Source organism: Strix aluco, chromosome 4 (assembly GCF_031877795.1).
Source record: "Strix aluco isolate bStrAlu1 chromosome 4, bStrAlu1.hap1, whole genome shotgun sequence".
NCBI lineage: Eukaryota > Metazoa > Chordata > Aves > Strigiformes > Strigidae > Strix > Strix aluco.
The window spans coordinates 32,434,744-32,449,062 of NC_133934.1; the positions used below are offsets into that span (position 1 = coordinate 32,434,744).

At 33.3% G+C, this 14,319-nt stretch overlaps 1 protein-coding gene across 2 annotated transcripts in view; it reads right to left on the reverse strand.

Moving 5' to 3' along the window:
- SGCZ (sarcoglycan zeta) overlaps window positions 1-14,319 on the reverse strand; it is a 228,289-nt gene that overhangs the window by 19,146 nt on the left and 194,824 nt on the right. For both annotated transcript variants that reach the window (XM_074821397.1, XM_074821395.1), the window contains one exon: window positions 6,544-6,616. In XM_074821397.1, the coding sequence (XP_074677498.1) occupies window positions 6,544-6,616 (73 nt within the window). The remainder of the gene's footprint in view (window positions 1-6,543; window positions 6,617-14,319) is intronic.

The following is a 14,319-nucleotide window of genomic DNA, read 5'->3' on the forward strand; positions in this document are numbered from 1 at the left end:
TTCTATCAAACATGGATGAAACTGCCTAGCTGCTTCACAAATTATCAGGGAGATGAGGGAAAAGAATACATAGATAGACAGCAAAATTAAGAAGCCTTGTTTGCTTGGGAAAGTGGCTAAAGATTGGCATAGAAAATGGAGATATTCCTGGGGAGGGGAAAAAGAACAACTAGAGTGAAAAAATCTCTGGGGAGAAATTTAGTATAAGGAAAGAATAAGGAAATTAAATGTTGCTCAAATGAAAAAAATATAAATAGCAATTTTTATTATTGCAGTAGTAAGCTTATTCACTTAAAATCAGAAGAAAGACAGGAAAAAATATTATGGAAGTTACAGCAGCATCACTTGGCTTTAATGATGTATAGTACAAGTTTTATGGACTGTTTCATCAGAAAAACTACAGCAAAAAGGAGTATGCAGGTATGGTAGAAAAAGACTGTATTTGGTTAGAGTCCAAAGCATTTCAGAAATGAGTTCTGGTGTCACTAACATCAGCCCCTAGTCATAGACTATTGTTCAATTTCTATTAAAAAATTAGTCAAACACTTCTACCTGGAATATCTCTGAAAATGAAATAACTTGGCATTTACTTTTGTATCTAGTTCTAGGCCGGAACTATGTGGAACTAAAATTTCTTGAACACACAGCACCAGCTTGGGTGTGAAAGTGGTGTAACAGCCCTGGGGCAACCTCAGATGTAACAAGCCTTGCTGGAGCCAAGAGCACGAAGCAGGGCCCCACTGAAACCCTGAGCATCTCCTCCTGGGACTCAGCACCTCTGCCAGTCACAGCTGCTGTTAGACCTGAGTGGGCTTCATATAAAGAAAGATCCTCAGCTGCCTTCACACTAATCTGCAGAGTGTGAAGTTTCCTTGTCTTTCATTAACTCAGCACTGTGCAGATGCTTTCTATTGCTCCAAGATTTATATGGGGTTTGAGATAGGATTCCTAGGATATTACATTTACATCCATAACCATGTTAGCCTGAGACAGCTATGCTTGGAGCCCGTATGTGTGCTCCTGAAACCATGGTATGGCATAATCATAAAGCAAACATAATCCAGTTGCTGATAATAAAGAATTTTAGTTGTTCCCGTTGTTCCTTTTGAAAGGCTATTCTAGAACCTCTTGCATCCGAGAGGCAGAATGCTAATTTCTATTTCACCCAATATTCACCATCATACTGTTGAGTTTCACAGTACTTTTATTCTAGTACTCAAGATCTGATTGCCAGTGCTTCCAAACCTGTGTACCTCTTTCTAGCACAAAGAGAGTTATTAAAATTGAAATAAGATCCATCCTGAAGAAACTCTCCTTGCAATTTCCCTCCAGGCTGAAGGAGGGATTTGAACAATACATGCTTATTACGTACTACTTAAAATTTCTTTATATACACTCTTCTCTGCCTTTTATTTTTCATTAAATATAGCACTATATCAAATACTTTATTTGAACTCCAGATGGGCGATCTACCTGTTTTCTGTTTCCTAGAAGAACAGGTTATCTTATCAAGGGAAAAACATTTCTTTGGATTGGCACAGTCTATCTACCTTCTATTTCATCCCAATTTTTACTTATCTTCAAGCCCTTAATAATTCTTTTCTTTAATGAATCTTTCAAAATAATATTGTAAAGCATTGTGTACTAGTGAGTTCAGACTAAAGGGTCTAACATACTAGATTACTCTTTTAATCCATTTTTTTCATCCATTTCACTAGAAGTGCTACTTTTACCAAACCATCAGTCTCACAGTGTCTGTTTTCCAGTTTGAAAGCTTTATTATAAATTTTGGTTATTTGACCTTATTTTCACATTTAGTTCAGTCACATATCAGGGATAGAGATTATCTAGTCCCCTAAATTAATGACACGAAACTCAATGAATTTTGCTATCTATTGGGATAGCAATACCTTTTCCTTCCTATCTCACTTCCTACTAGAGCCTTTTCCCCTCTACAGTGTCAAATATAATCACCATCACTGAACACTAAAGCAAATTATTCTTTCAGTTTAAGAGCCATACCTAGTTACCTTTTGTTCCCACTGTGTCCTATCTGAATAATAATTATAACCTTTTATTACTGACTTTCTTCAATGTCTTTTTTTTTTTTTTAAATATATATATGTAAAAAAAGAAGTTTGACTTTTGGCAATTTTTCAAATTTGTACTACACCTATCTCTATTTTTGTATTAACATGTATGTTAAAAAAAAAAAACAACCACATTTTCAACAGCTAGGGATAAGACTAAGCAGTTTCTTTCAATACACAAGCCCAAACAGTGAAATAACTATTTAAACACCAAAGAGAAATTCTGAAAACATAAATAGTAAATATTTCCACTTTATTAAAAAAGAATGCTGAGAAAGTAACTAGAACTTGACATCATTAAAACAACATGGGAAGGAAGCTGGTTTTTTTTAATCTACTGCATCTTCTCCTCTTTGATGAGGTTTGGTTTATTATTTGATTTCTGGGTAAAATAGATGAACAGAGTCCCAGTGCTTTTTTACTCTCAGCCTGCTCAGAAGACTTACAAGTTAATGTCAAAATTCCTTTCTGATGCCTTCTCTGGCTCCAGGCTTTTATAGAATAGATATTTTGCACTATTAGTAAACCATCCCTTAAATGCCAGAAAAGATCAGACAACTCTGAGTGAAACAGACCCCTTGTGCAAGATATGTGCATTTTTAATTCTTATCAGAGATAAAGTAGGATCCGAGCAGCTTGGGTCGTTCCTTGCTGCTTCATCAATTTTCAACTCATTACACCCAGCATTAGCTTGCAGGATTAGCTGATAGTCAATGGTATGCAAGGCTTGACATAGAGGAGAAAAAACCCTATTAAATTTGATCATGCAGTAATCCCCAGAGAACAACAATAAATTAATTTACCCCCTTATTAAGGAGGTTATTGAGGGCAAAGCTATCTGCATTTAACTACTGTCTGCCTCTTTTGCGCATGGATATTTCCTATTAGCGCACCATGTTTTAATGCACTATTAGCCTAAAACAAATATTTGGGGACCTATTATATTGGTAGTTTAGTTTTCCTAACTGTGTTCCTGCGAGAAAAAGTAGCGAGAGAAATATGAAGATTAAATTATTAAGATATAATTCATTTTCCCGATTCTAAGGCATGATTCTTTTATGCCGCTTATCCCAGCTAATGAAAGTCAGATTTAATTAGTTTTTTGAATTTGACACAAAAGGGCTTACCAGCTTTCACAAAAGATTGTAGAAAAACATTTTCTGAAAGCAAAACCTCACTATCTATTATTTGAAAACGTAAGACAGGAGAAGGATGTGACCAAAGTGGTTAGGCAAATAGGAAGGAATTATTTTAAATCTCAACTGAATTTTATTTTTACACAACACATTTTTAATAGCAAATATTACAGATGTTTCTCTGTCTGAAGACCTCAAGATCTGGTTATAGAACAAAGAGAAGCTGAAGCAAACTTTAGGTATGTGACACTAATATGAGTTTGACTTTTTCTTTTTGGCTCCTTGTCCAGAATACATTGAGCTAAAATCCCAGGACATTTGGGATACACTATGAGTCTTGTGACTATCAAAATCTTAGTCCAAATTTTATAGTTCAGTTTCATTCCCAGTAATCAAGGTGGTCAGAATTCCGCTTTTCAAATTCAGTAGTGAATTGTGTTACATATCCAAGGTTGTGAACAGTTTTCCAGTATCTTTTTTAAAAAAATAAATAAATATGGGTATTATTTAAATATACTCTTGATGCCTGAGCTTTATTACTTGACCACAAATACATATTCCAACATGAAAAATATGGGATCATTTATATTTTAATTAACAAGTCTTTTATCTTTCAGCCCTGTATACAAGTATTTACTTGCTGACAAACTAATCACCCGTGTCCACTGAAAAAATGAACTTTAATGTCAACTCAGCAAACTCTCCACTCTCCCATGTTTCTGTTAATTTCAAAAGTCCCAAGGCACAGGGATGCAACATTTGGAAAAATACATTATTTTAGGACTGCCAGTATGGCCTACTAGACACTTTGGTTAAGTTTATACTAAAACATTAAAAGTGCTAGGACCCAGGCCGGACCACTGGAACTCAATCATCTATGCAGCTCAATAGTCATATCTGAGAGTCAATCGAGAGTCAGTTACGACTCTCCCAAACAATTTGCAGGTGCTATTTGGAGGGTAGTATGAGTGAAAGACCATTTCCACGTGGCATTTAGGATGCAACTATTCTGTTTTAGAGGATAAAATGATTTTACAATATCAATGTAGTTGTATCAGTTGGGCCTGAGGCTAGAAAATGGGTTCTGGTATTTGTTTTGTTTCTGTGACAGAGGTAGCTTCTGAAGCCACAGGGAAATGTCATATTAGGGTTGGTGACCTGTTTGTTTGGGTGTATCTGGCAATCATCTAAATGAAAAATCACTGCTTTCTGACAACATTTTTAAAATAGAAAAAAAAAAAAAAGCCAATTTATTTTTTGGGAAAATGAATGCAGGGCTTGGACTTAAAAAACACAACAGTTTTGTTTTAACTCATTTGAAGTAAGATTAAAAGGCATATGGTAACTGGAATTTTTAAAGGGATGTATATGGTCTGAGTGTCTAACTGTATTTTGCTGTCAGAAAATATCACACAAAACCACAATTTATAGTTCTTTCAAGCTACAATGTTAAAAAGGGTCTGCAGGTTACCTTCCAGAAAGACTCATGCCAAAAGCCAAGAAATCTGTCTTAATAGCAGTTGTCATCATTTTCAAAACATTAAAATGACTTGAGAGTTTTGAAAAATATCACTGAATTCTAGCTAATATATAGGAGCACATGTGTACAAAAACTTGAAAAACACAATATAAACTGAATATATTAAGAATAAAATCACTTACACATAAGCTAATGCTGCTTGAACAAACAGCAAGGGTTTCCATTTCACCAATTTTTTTAATAAAATTTTGGTTAAATTCATTATTAATGAGAAGGCAGAAAGTTGAATTAGTGAAAATTCTCACTAATTTAAGTCCACTTTGGAAAAATGAGCTGAAGGAACAGTGGATTTGGAAAACATTAAGCAACAATGAACACCATGGTAATGAATAAAGCCAAAAGACAGGAGAGGTGAATGCCTGATATGTAAGTTTCACAAGCAACATGAGGGGATTTTAGTGAAATTAATCCTGAAGACACTGTTTTATCTGGTTTCATCTGTTTTACCCTATATTTGCATTCTGTTATTATTTAATTATTAGAAAGTAGACAAAATAGTGTTTCCACATTCTTTTGAGTGGGACAAGTTCCACCCTCTTACTCAAATTTTTGGGCCCCTGAAAAAAGAACAGATTATGTTTCCACTTTGATTTATGTTGAACTCCCTTTGATTATAAACCATACATCTTGGTGGTCATCACTAATAAACACCTTTACAGCTACTCTCAACAAAGGACTGACAGGAGTCTTGGCAGGGGATAGGGAATTTTAAGATAAAAATCTAATGAGTAGGATCCTCTGCAAGACTCCAAACCAATACACTACCTTAAAATGTTTAGTGTAAATAATCAAACACAATCATTTTCTTCTTACACCCCACATACAATGGTCAAACTTGTGCACATGGGCAGCTTCCTGCACATGATTTCTGCATTGTCATTACTGATCAATGATTCTAAATGCTTCTGCAAATACAGGGAAGGGCACTTAACAATGCTTCATTGTAAACACTGCTGGGTAGGTAAAGGGATAGATATATAATGTTTAGGAATCATAGTAGAATTTAAGCAAAGTCTATACTGTTTCTCACCAGTTCTATTGAGAGAAACACAAGGAAGGACCTTTTACTTTCTGTGATTGTTACATATTCTCATCAGTCATCCTTATAAATTATAGATTAGTATTTAGTGCTGCACATACATGCACTTCAGGAAAAAGCTTTCACTATAAACCTTTCTAAATATTCTCTTTCTCAGTCTATAGATGCTTTAGTAAGTTTTAGACTTGATCTTTTATTACTTACTCGTTTCTCCACTTTTGTTACTATGTACAGAAAACTTTAGATTTTTACATTTACAAATGCAATCTCACTTGGTAATGAAATTTTGAAGGGTGTGTGTAGTATTTAAAAACCCCAACAACCCAGAAACACCACTTGAAATAAAAACCTGGGACTGTTTACTTTAACTTGACTTACACATTCTGTAACAGCTCATAAAAAAATAAAGATCTGGATCTGATGCTATTAAACAGTACTCTACTCATTTGACCTTAAAAATGCTTGACTGTTCCAATCTCTGGGTAAAATATACTTCTCAAAGATTCTGCTACAGGAGGCAAGTCACTTATAAAAAGTAATGTATTTAACATTTTGTGTGATAGAATTTTGTGGAGTTTTTTTGACTAGTTAGAACAAATTGGAGTCTACCAGTGTTTTGGATATATATGAGTCATTAAGTAGGCAGTATATATTATTATACAGATATTTGCTTTTAATCAAGACTTAATTATTTTTGAGAGTACTTGATTTTAAAACAACTTTTTGAACAACACCTACTTGAGGTCTTGGGAAGGTTCTGCTCTGATATGGGGTGTCTCCACAGAGTGCCCAAACACTGCCCCTTCCGTGCCTAAAATACATAAATAAAATACAGTACAATTACTTTGGAAAATAAAAACACATTGAAATGTATGACCACAAACTGACATTTTTAGGACAAAAAATATCTGATTGAATCCTTTATTAATGATTATCAGTGTTTCTTCATATTTATGTTTGCATTTCTATATAAAAATCTGGACCGATATCATGTGAAACTTTAGAGTTCTGCTTATCAGTAGATGAATTTCACATACAATGTGAAAACACTTACAGATCCAGACTTTTCATCACTGACTTGCCTGAATGCTCACTTCAACACTTTAGAGATGGATTGTTCTACAGATAAGGAAAAGAATATCATAGGTTTGTTTGACAAAAACACATTTTAGAAATGTCTACAATTTTTTTGCATGATGCTCTTTTTAAGTAAATTGAGATGCCAAGCCTTCAAAAGTTTTGAAATAACAGTCTGTCACCTGAAGTTGCTAGCCTGAATCTCAATAACTGACAGCTTCAGAGTTTCCTTCCATCAGACCTTTCTCATTGAAAACTCCTGTTCTCAAAGAAATTAGACTTATCTGGAATGTCCTTTGGTTTTAGTGTTGTTAGTGGATGCTCATGTATCTCGTACTGGGCACTCAAAATCAAGGTAAAGAAAATGGGTAACTATTTCCTAAAACTGAATTGATTCTCTATTGAATTTTTATTTCTATAACTAAGTCCAAGTTGCATATGATAATTCCACATTTTGAAATACATGACCAAGATTTTTCATTGAACATCTCCTTTTATATTTACAGTAGCTTTGTAAGAAGTGCTCAATAGAACAGAGGCATCACACTAATTGTTACAATATTTTAAATTCAATAAGGTATTTTCAATTATTTAAATATTTTATTTAAATATTTCACAAGCATTTTCAGAAATTTTGGCTGTTAATGGAGATAAATATTTAGATATTTTTGCAGTTAACCAATAACATTTAGTAAATGATCTTACCGGGATTTGAAAGCAGAATGAGGCTATAGAATGTTTAATTGATAATACCATTTTCCAGAGTTAAAGAGAAAATGTCCTGAGCAAGAAGTCAAAAAGGTCTAATTAAACTAAATTACTGTCAAAAATTCATCCTTGTTAGTAATCTTCTAAACTCCACTTTCATTTTAAAACAAAACAGACACACATGCCCTGTCTCCCCCCACTTCATTGTAAAATACTCTACTGGTATGGAGTATCCAAGAGAGGAAGAGAGGATTTCTGAGAGTAATGAAGTAAAGTCCTAGTTTTTTATCTCTAGAAACCTATAAGCTTTATAAATATCTTGGCAAAGCATACTGAAAAGAAATTCATTACAACCCCTGCTTTAAAGATCTCTCAAAAAAACAACCAAATCCCCTTTCTAGAATCAAAATTTGCTGAGTGTTATGGAGAACCACAAGAAGGAAAAACCAGCATATCTTTTTACCTAAAAGTATTCACAGAAGTGCTGTGCATTGCAAGTCTGCTACCTTTAAGGGACAGGAATAGCCTGTAAGAGTCTCTATAGCCACGCTTTCTATCACTCAAAATAAATCTCACTCCCATTTATAATGGCATGCAAGAAATTTTATGGGAGCTGAATATCAGAAATCAAAGAGTGCACTTCCAGATCCTGTTCATCTTTCATCAGCAAAATTAAATACTTGCAAGGCCAAGGCTTTTCTGTATTTTTGAAGGTGGCAATGGGATATGAAGACGTAAATAACTGAGCAGGATGCAGTATTCCCAGTCTTTACTTATGAGAAGACCACAGCTGGAATGTTTGAAAGATGCAAAGATGTCTAAAACATCACTGTAGTATGGGTCAGACACTAAATCAATCAGAAGTGCCAAAGATGATATCAGGCAAAGACTAGTAATGAAAGATAAATGACAGCTGGTTCTAAGCCAGCATTAGTATTTCCTCACTTTCAGCAGCATTTGTTTAAAAGATGAGGTGGTGTTTCTCCCCTAACAAGATAGCAATTTGGAAAGAAAGACCTAGTTTGTCCAAGTAGACTGAAAATCCAGGCAGGTAGCATTAAGGATAAACTGATATAATTAAAGAAAATATAACTCAAAATAAACCAAACATGCTCCTTTTGCTATTTGAAGATATAATCCCATATGTATTTTTCTTCTCATACAGCCTCAAAAGGGAAAGTTCTTGTGGTTTTATCCTCAATAAATACGTTATCAACAAGATCAACAATATCTCCAGTTCCTTTTATTTTATACTGGAAGAAAAGCAGGCACTAACAACTATCTTGTTTTTACTAAGAAAGGTGAAAAAGATCAGCCAGCCGGTATTTACTGATGTGTTTCCACCAGTTAAAAAGCAAGATCAAGAAAAATGGAAAGGGATTGTACAGCAAATAAAAGACATGGATCAGCATTACTTAAAACTACAGAACAGAATGAAAACTATAGGAAAGTATGCTGTATTTTTTAATGTCCTGTATGTAAATCTGTAGTGCTTTGATGAGAAGTTAGATCATGTAGTTCAGTACTGTTTGAGAAACGGCACTACAAACATACCTTTCTATGAATAATAAATATAACTATAAATCAGAATTCAAAGTGAATAGCATGATTTTTTTAATGAAAGAAATATACTTTAGGTATTTATTAATTTACAATGTTAAACCACTTATTTCTTACAGAAATAAGACAAGGATTTATTAACTGTATTCCCCGACTTACAGAATCATAACTAAAAGCTACTTTGGGTGAAATTCTAGAGAGATGAATGAATACAAAAAAAGAATAAAAAGAAAAGACTTGAGCCTTCAAGCCCTTTCAAGTACAGCCCAAATGGAAGTAGTTAGGAAACTGAATTCAAAGGAACATGAGTTAGAATGGATAGCTATAAAAAGTGAACCTTTCAGAGGAAATAAAAGAGCATGAAGTATGTACAAAAGATGTAAAATCAAAACCGTAAGTGTAACTGAATAAAATTACTCCCACCTCCAGCTTCCAGTGGAAGAGAATGAGTTAAGTAAAGACTTTGCTAAGAAAGAAGCACCTATGAAGGCAAACTACTGGTCAAAGAATACCAGTTGCTATAGAAATTGCTGCAGAAAATACCGTGAGGCAAAAAGGCCAAAACTACAGTTCTGTATTTATAGAGAAACCTCTTTATGCATAACAGATTTATAAACACTAGACCTTTAAAACATACTTCTTTGACCCAGACCAAATCAAAGTGACACTTTTGTTACAAGAAAAACTAGTCACACGTTCCTGCTTAAACTGAATATTCAGAATTCAGAGACCAGTGTAAACCACTCATTTCTGCTCAATTTACTCGTTCCTGAAATTTAGCCTTTGTGAAATTACATTTCATAAAAACAGTGGAAGTACAATTTTGATATTTGGTGCCAGATTTTATTTGCTTACGTATGTGCTTGCTGAGGAAATTTTGTCATTTATTTACCAGCAAGTAATTATTTTGTAATTTATGATTTAGCTCACACATCAACACTGGTACCTTTCAGTGACTTAATAACCGACTAACATGAAAAGTTCAGCACCTGAGCATATTGATTAGTAGAGCTAATTTTTTGTGAAAAGAGTGCCAGCTGAAGAGTTGATGAGACAATAATCAAAAAGTAATAAATTATATTGGTGCGAAAAATGAGCCAAATATCAGCATTACTCCCCTCCTTCACCTCATTCTGGTAAGCAAATCACCTCAAATGTACTGACAATGGAATTATGTAGCATTTTGATGTATACAAATTATATGGCATTGCAGCATCACAGGTGCAACTGAATCTTACTGCCTTGATCTTTCTCTAGGTTTTTCAGAAATGTCAAGTAACAATATGATGAAATACTAAGATTATGCAAGTATTAGAATGTAATGCCAATTTGTCCTCCGAATTAGAAAGTTTAAAGAAGAGTTTGTAAAATATTTATCATTTTTACAGCTTGCAATTTTACTTGTTCCAATTTCATTGTTAAGTTAAAGCAGCTACAGTTCTCACAGAGAAATATGAGTAATTAATCAAGATTGCTTTACCACTGAAGAGACCTTGAAAACATAGACTTTATGTTTTAAAAGTTTCATTGTAATTTAAAAAAAAAAAAAATCCTTAATTCTTTTACCATGTGTACATAGCTAAAATTTAAAAGTGCTAGTGTGAGATGAGTTAGCTGTTGTTCAACACTAAGACCTTGCAAGAGCTGATCACTGCCAGACTGAAAAAAACCCAGAAATATTCAACTAAGCACATCAATGATCATAAAAAGACCACAGAAAATGTTTCCTGCTTCTTTTTAAAAGCCCAGTTATTATAATTTATCTTGGGCTGATTAGAAACCCAAAGGAGTCAGAATGCAGATTCTGGACCACATGTTGATTGCACAGCTCTTCAAGACTCAATTTTAATAAATGTCTTGAAACGTAATTTAGCTAAGTAGTTGCATTAAAAAAGCATGATGTAACTGGATTTTTACTATGGAGGTGTACATAATTAAAATGAAAGTAAGTAGGTTATTTTATGGAAACATGATTGGCATGATTGCTGGGATTTCAATCTTGCTGAGTCCCACAGCAGCAAAACTGTCTATTGTTAAATAGTGACATTTTCAGGTATGATAATGATGTGGCCATACTGGAGGTATATTATCAGTAGGAAACTGTAGTATGGCCTAACTAGATGCAGCTGTTCTCTTGTAAACTAAAGCATGAGCATTGAAGTAATCAGATTTATTAAAAAGTAAATTCTAAAATGAATGACTTGGATTCATTACTCAAGGCCCTTGAACATGACTAATGTTTGATGCATATTTTCTGTACGACAACCTTACTAAAACAAGACTTCTACTAACCCTTTCATTTAGATAAGAAGAATGAGTTTCCCAATAAATTAAAATTCATCATCTTCAGTGTGATGAATTTTGATCAAAGCAAATTACGACTCCAGGAAATACTTGCAAAATTGCAAGTCAGTATTTATCTTCCTAAATATCATCTTAACTTTTATTAACTAAAAACATTTGAAACATTGCTTCCTAATGGTGGGCAGTTAAGACACCTCTTGTCTTGCAATGAAAATGAAACTGGATTATGCCTATGTGTTCAGCTGCTCATCCACATACTTGTTTGAAGGTTCATATCCAAAATCTATGTTTGGCCACCACTTGGTTTACTCTGCTGAAAAAGTGAATCTATTCAAATACGATTTGAACTGAGCATAGTAGTAACATAATTCAATTAATAATTGGAAATGACTATTCTAAATGCTATTTCTGGAATTAAAAAAGTCAATATATTTAAATGAAACTGCTGAGAAGTCACATTAAAATTGAATATTCAAAACATGAATGAAATTGAAAAATATATAAGGGGTTTACAAAGAACAAGTTTGAAAAAATAATAATTTTCATAACATCTTTTAGTTTTTTCCCCTATGATATATGACAGATGGAGATATACATGACAACAAAAATGATTAACTACAACCATTTTCTGCTTGAATTGATACAGTCTCCTTGAAAAGTTACAACAGCAGATATATGAATAGATTTAAAGCTTACATTTAGATTTCACAGTAAATAACTCCTAAAAATAAAAAATAATCTTTGTATATCTATATATGAGAGTCTGGATTTGTATTTTTCTTAAAATGTTGTAAATGATTCTGGGTTCACAATACTGGAACACAGAGCAAAAATTGTCCTTGTCTACATTCAAATAATTGAATTTTAATGGAATTATTTTTGTATTTAATAAATCAAAAAGACTGTATTTTCACTGTGTTGTAGAAGATAATCTTAGGATTTGGAACACTCAGGCTTATGTTCTAATGAATAGTTAAACATTACAAAACAGAATTGCTGTTTCCTTGATGAAAAATGAATGAATCAATGAATGAGAGGACTATCAAACAACAGTCAGTAATTTCATAACCAGGGGACTCACCTGGGATGTAAAAGAATGGGACATGAACTTGGATATCCCGAGTACAAAATGAAGTCTTTAAATTCAAAGCTAATTAAATTACCTTATAATTTTATCTTGATTTTTACTAAGAGCAAAAGGATCATGTATTTGTACAGAATATTGTAAAAATACTGGAAAAATAGAATCTGAAGGGGGAAAATGTGAGAGTGAGAAAATTGTTTCTCACCTAGTTTCAAGAACAATCAGCAATAATTCCCCACTCTGAAGCTTTCTGAAAATTCTATAATGTACTATTGCCCACCTACAAACCTAGCCAGGAACGTCTATCCAATTTTCTTCAGAAAGCTCTAAAACAAAAGAATTAATGATTAGTTTTTGATAAAAGAAAAAGGCATTTGCCTTCAGTTAAGACATTCCATAAATAAATGGTTTGATTTTGAAAAGTCAAAAGCCCAGAGGAATTTATCAGGAGGTCCTCTATTGAGTCTAGACATATCACTAGTTGCCTAAATTATGAATACAGATCATTTATATTTTGTCCATAGCCAAAAAAAGAGAAATTAGCATCTCTAGAGGTTAGTTAACTACTGATACTGGTCAAAAACTAGAGTAAAAATGCACACAACCTAAGCACCTTGAAGATTTGCCTTCAGTATATGGTCAGCAGCTGACGAGTGAATTTTATCTAAATTGGAAAAGCTTGTTTGGAAATCTCACTTTAACTATATTAGAAGTCATCTAATTTACCCTTAGCATTAAAACTGATTCCTAGGATGCCTTATATATGTTTTAGTGCCCAGTTCTTTATGCCATATGTAAATGTGCATTTATTTCTGTTCTCTACTTTGCCATTACTACAGCATACTGAAAATTTGTTATGATTATGTGATAACTACTGCTGCATTCTTACAATTTAGTAAATTGTTTTATTTCTGCTAAAGGAAGCCACAAAGCAGCAGGACTATTATCCAGATTTTTGAAATAGCTCTACTTTAGCATTTTTACTGTATAGGGATTAGCATGCCATTGATAAATTATAAACAAATATTTAGATAAGTGTATTTGTGCACCCTGTAGAGGGCACTAATACACATATAAAAAGTCCATCATATGTAAGTATATAGTATGTACTTTGAAAGTCACTGTAAAAATGCCTTCAAATACTTTTGAATTCATGAAAAACCGAAAATGTGAGAAGAATCCACACATGTATTTCTACAATGCTGAAATGGAGATATGTTGATATAATGCATTTTGGTGCTTATTAGACCAAAATGAAAAAAAATGCTAGTATCTCCAATTATTGAAAGTCTTTTTTTTTTTTTTTTCAGATACGAGAAATAAAATGAAGCTATATCAGCTGCTCACAAGGTTGTTAAAAACTTTATATTTGATATTACCACTAGTTATCTTGATTATCACCTATTATGACTGTCTTTATTCCTGCTCTTTGTTAATGTTCTGGTTTTCTCTCTAGAAGTAAATTACACAGATGAATACAGCACATTCAAACCTGGCATTACCGCAATGCGAAAGGGCAAATGACTTAACTTAGATAAGTCTTTACTGCAGTTTTAAATGGAAATTCTGCAGCCGTGAGAGAGAGGGTGAATGTGAAACAGTAATTTTGTCACTTAATATTCTCACCTTCAAGTCAGCATAGCAGTGAAGCAAGCCTTTTAATTTAGCAACAAAATGGAAGCAGGTGTATTTCAAATCAGTTAACTGCAATGACTGTAAACTACCAATGGTCATGCTAGCAAATGTGTGCCTATGTGTGATCTGTAGTAATCACAGGAAAG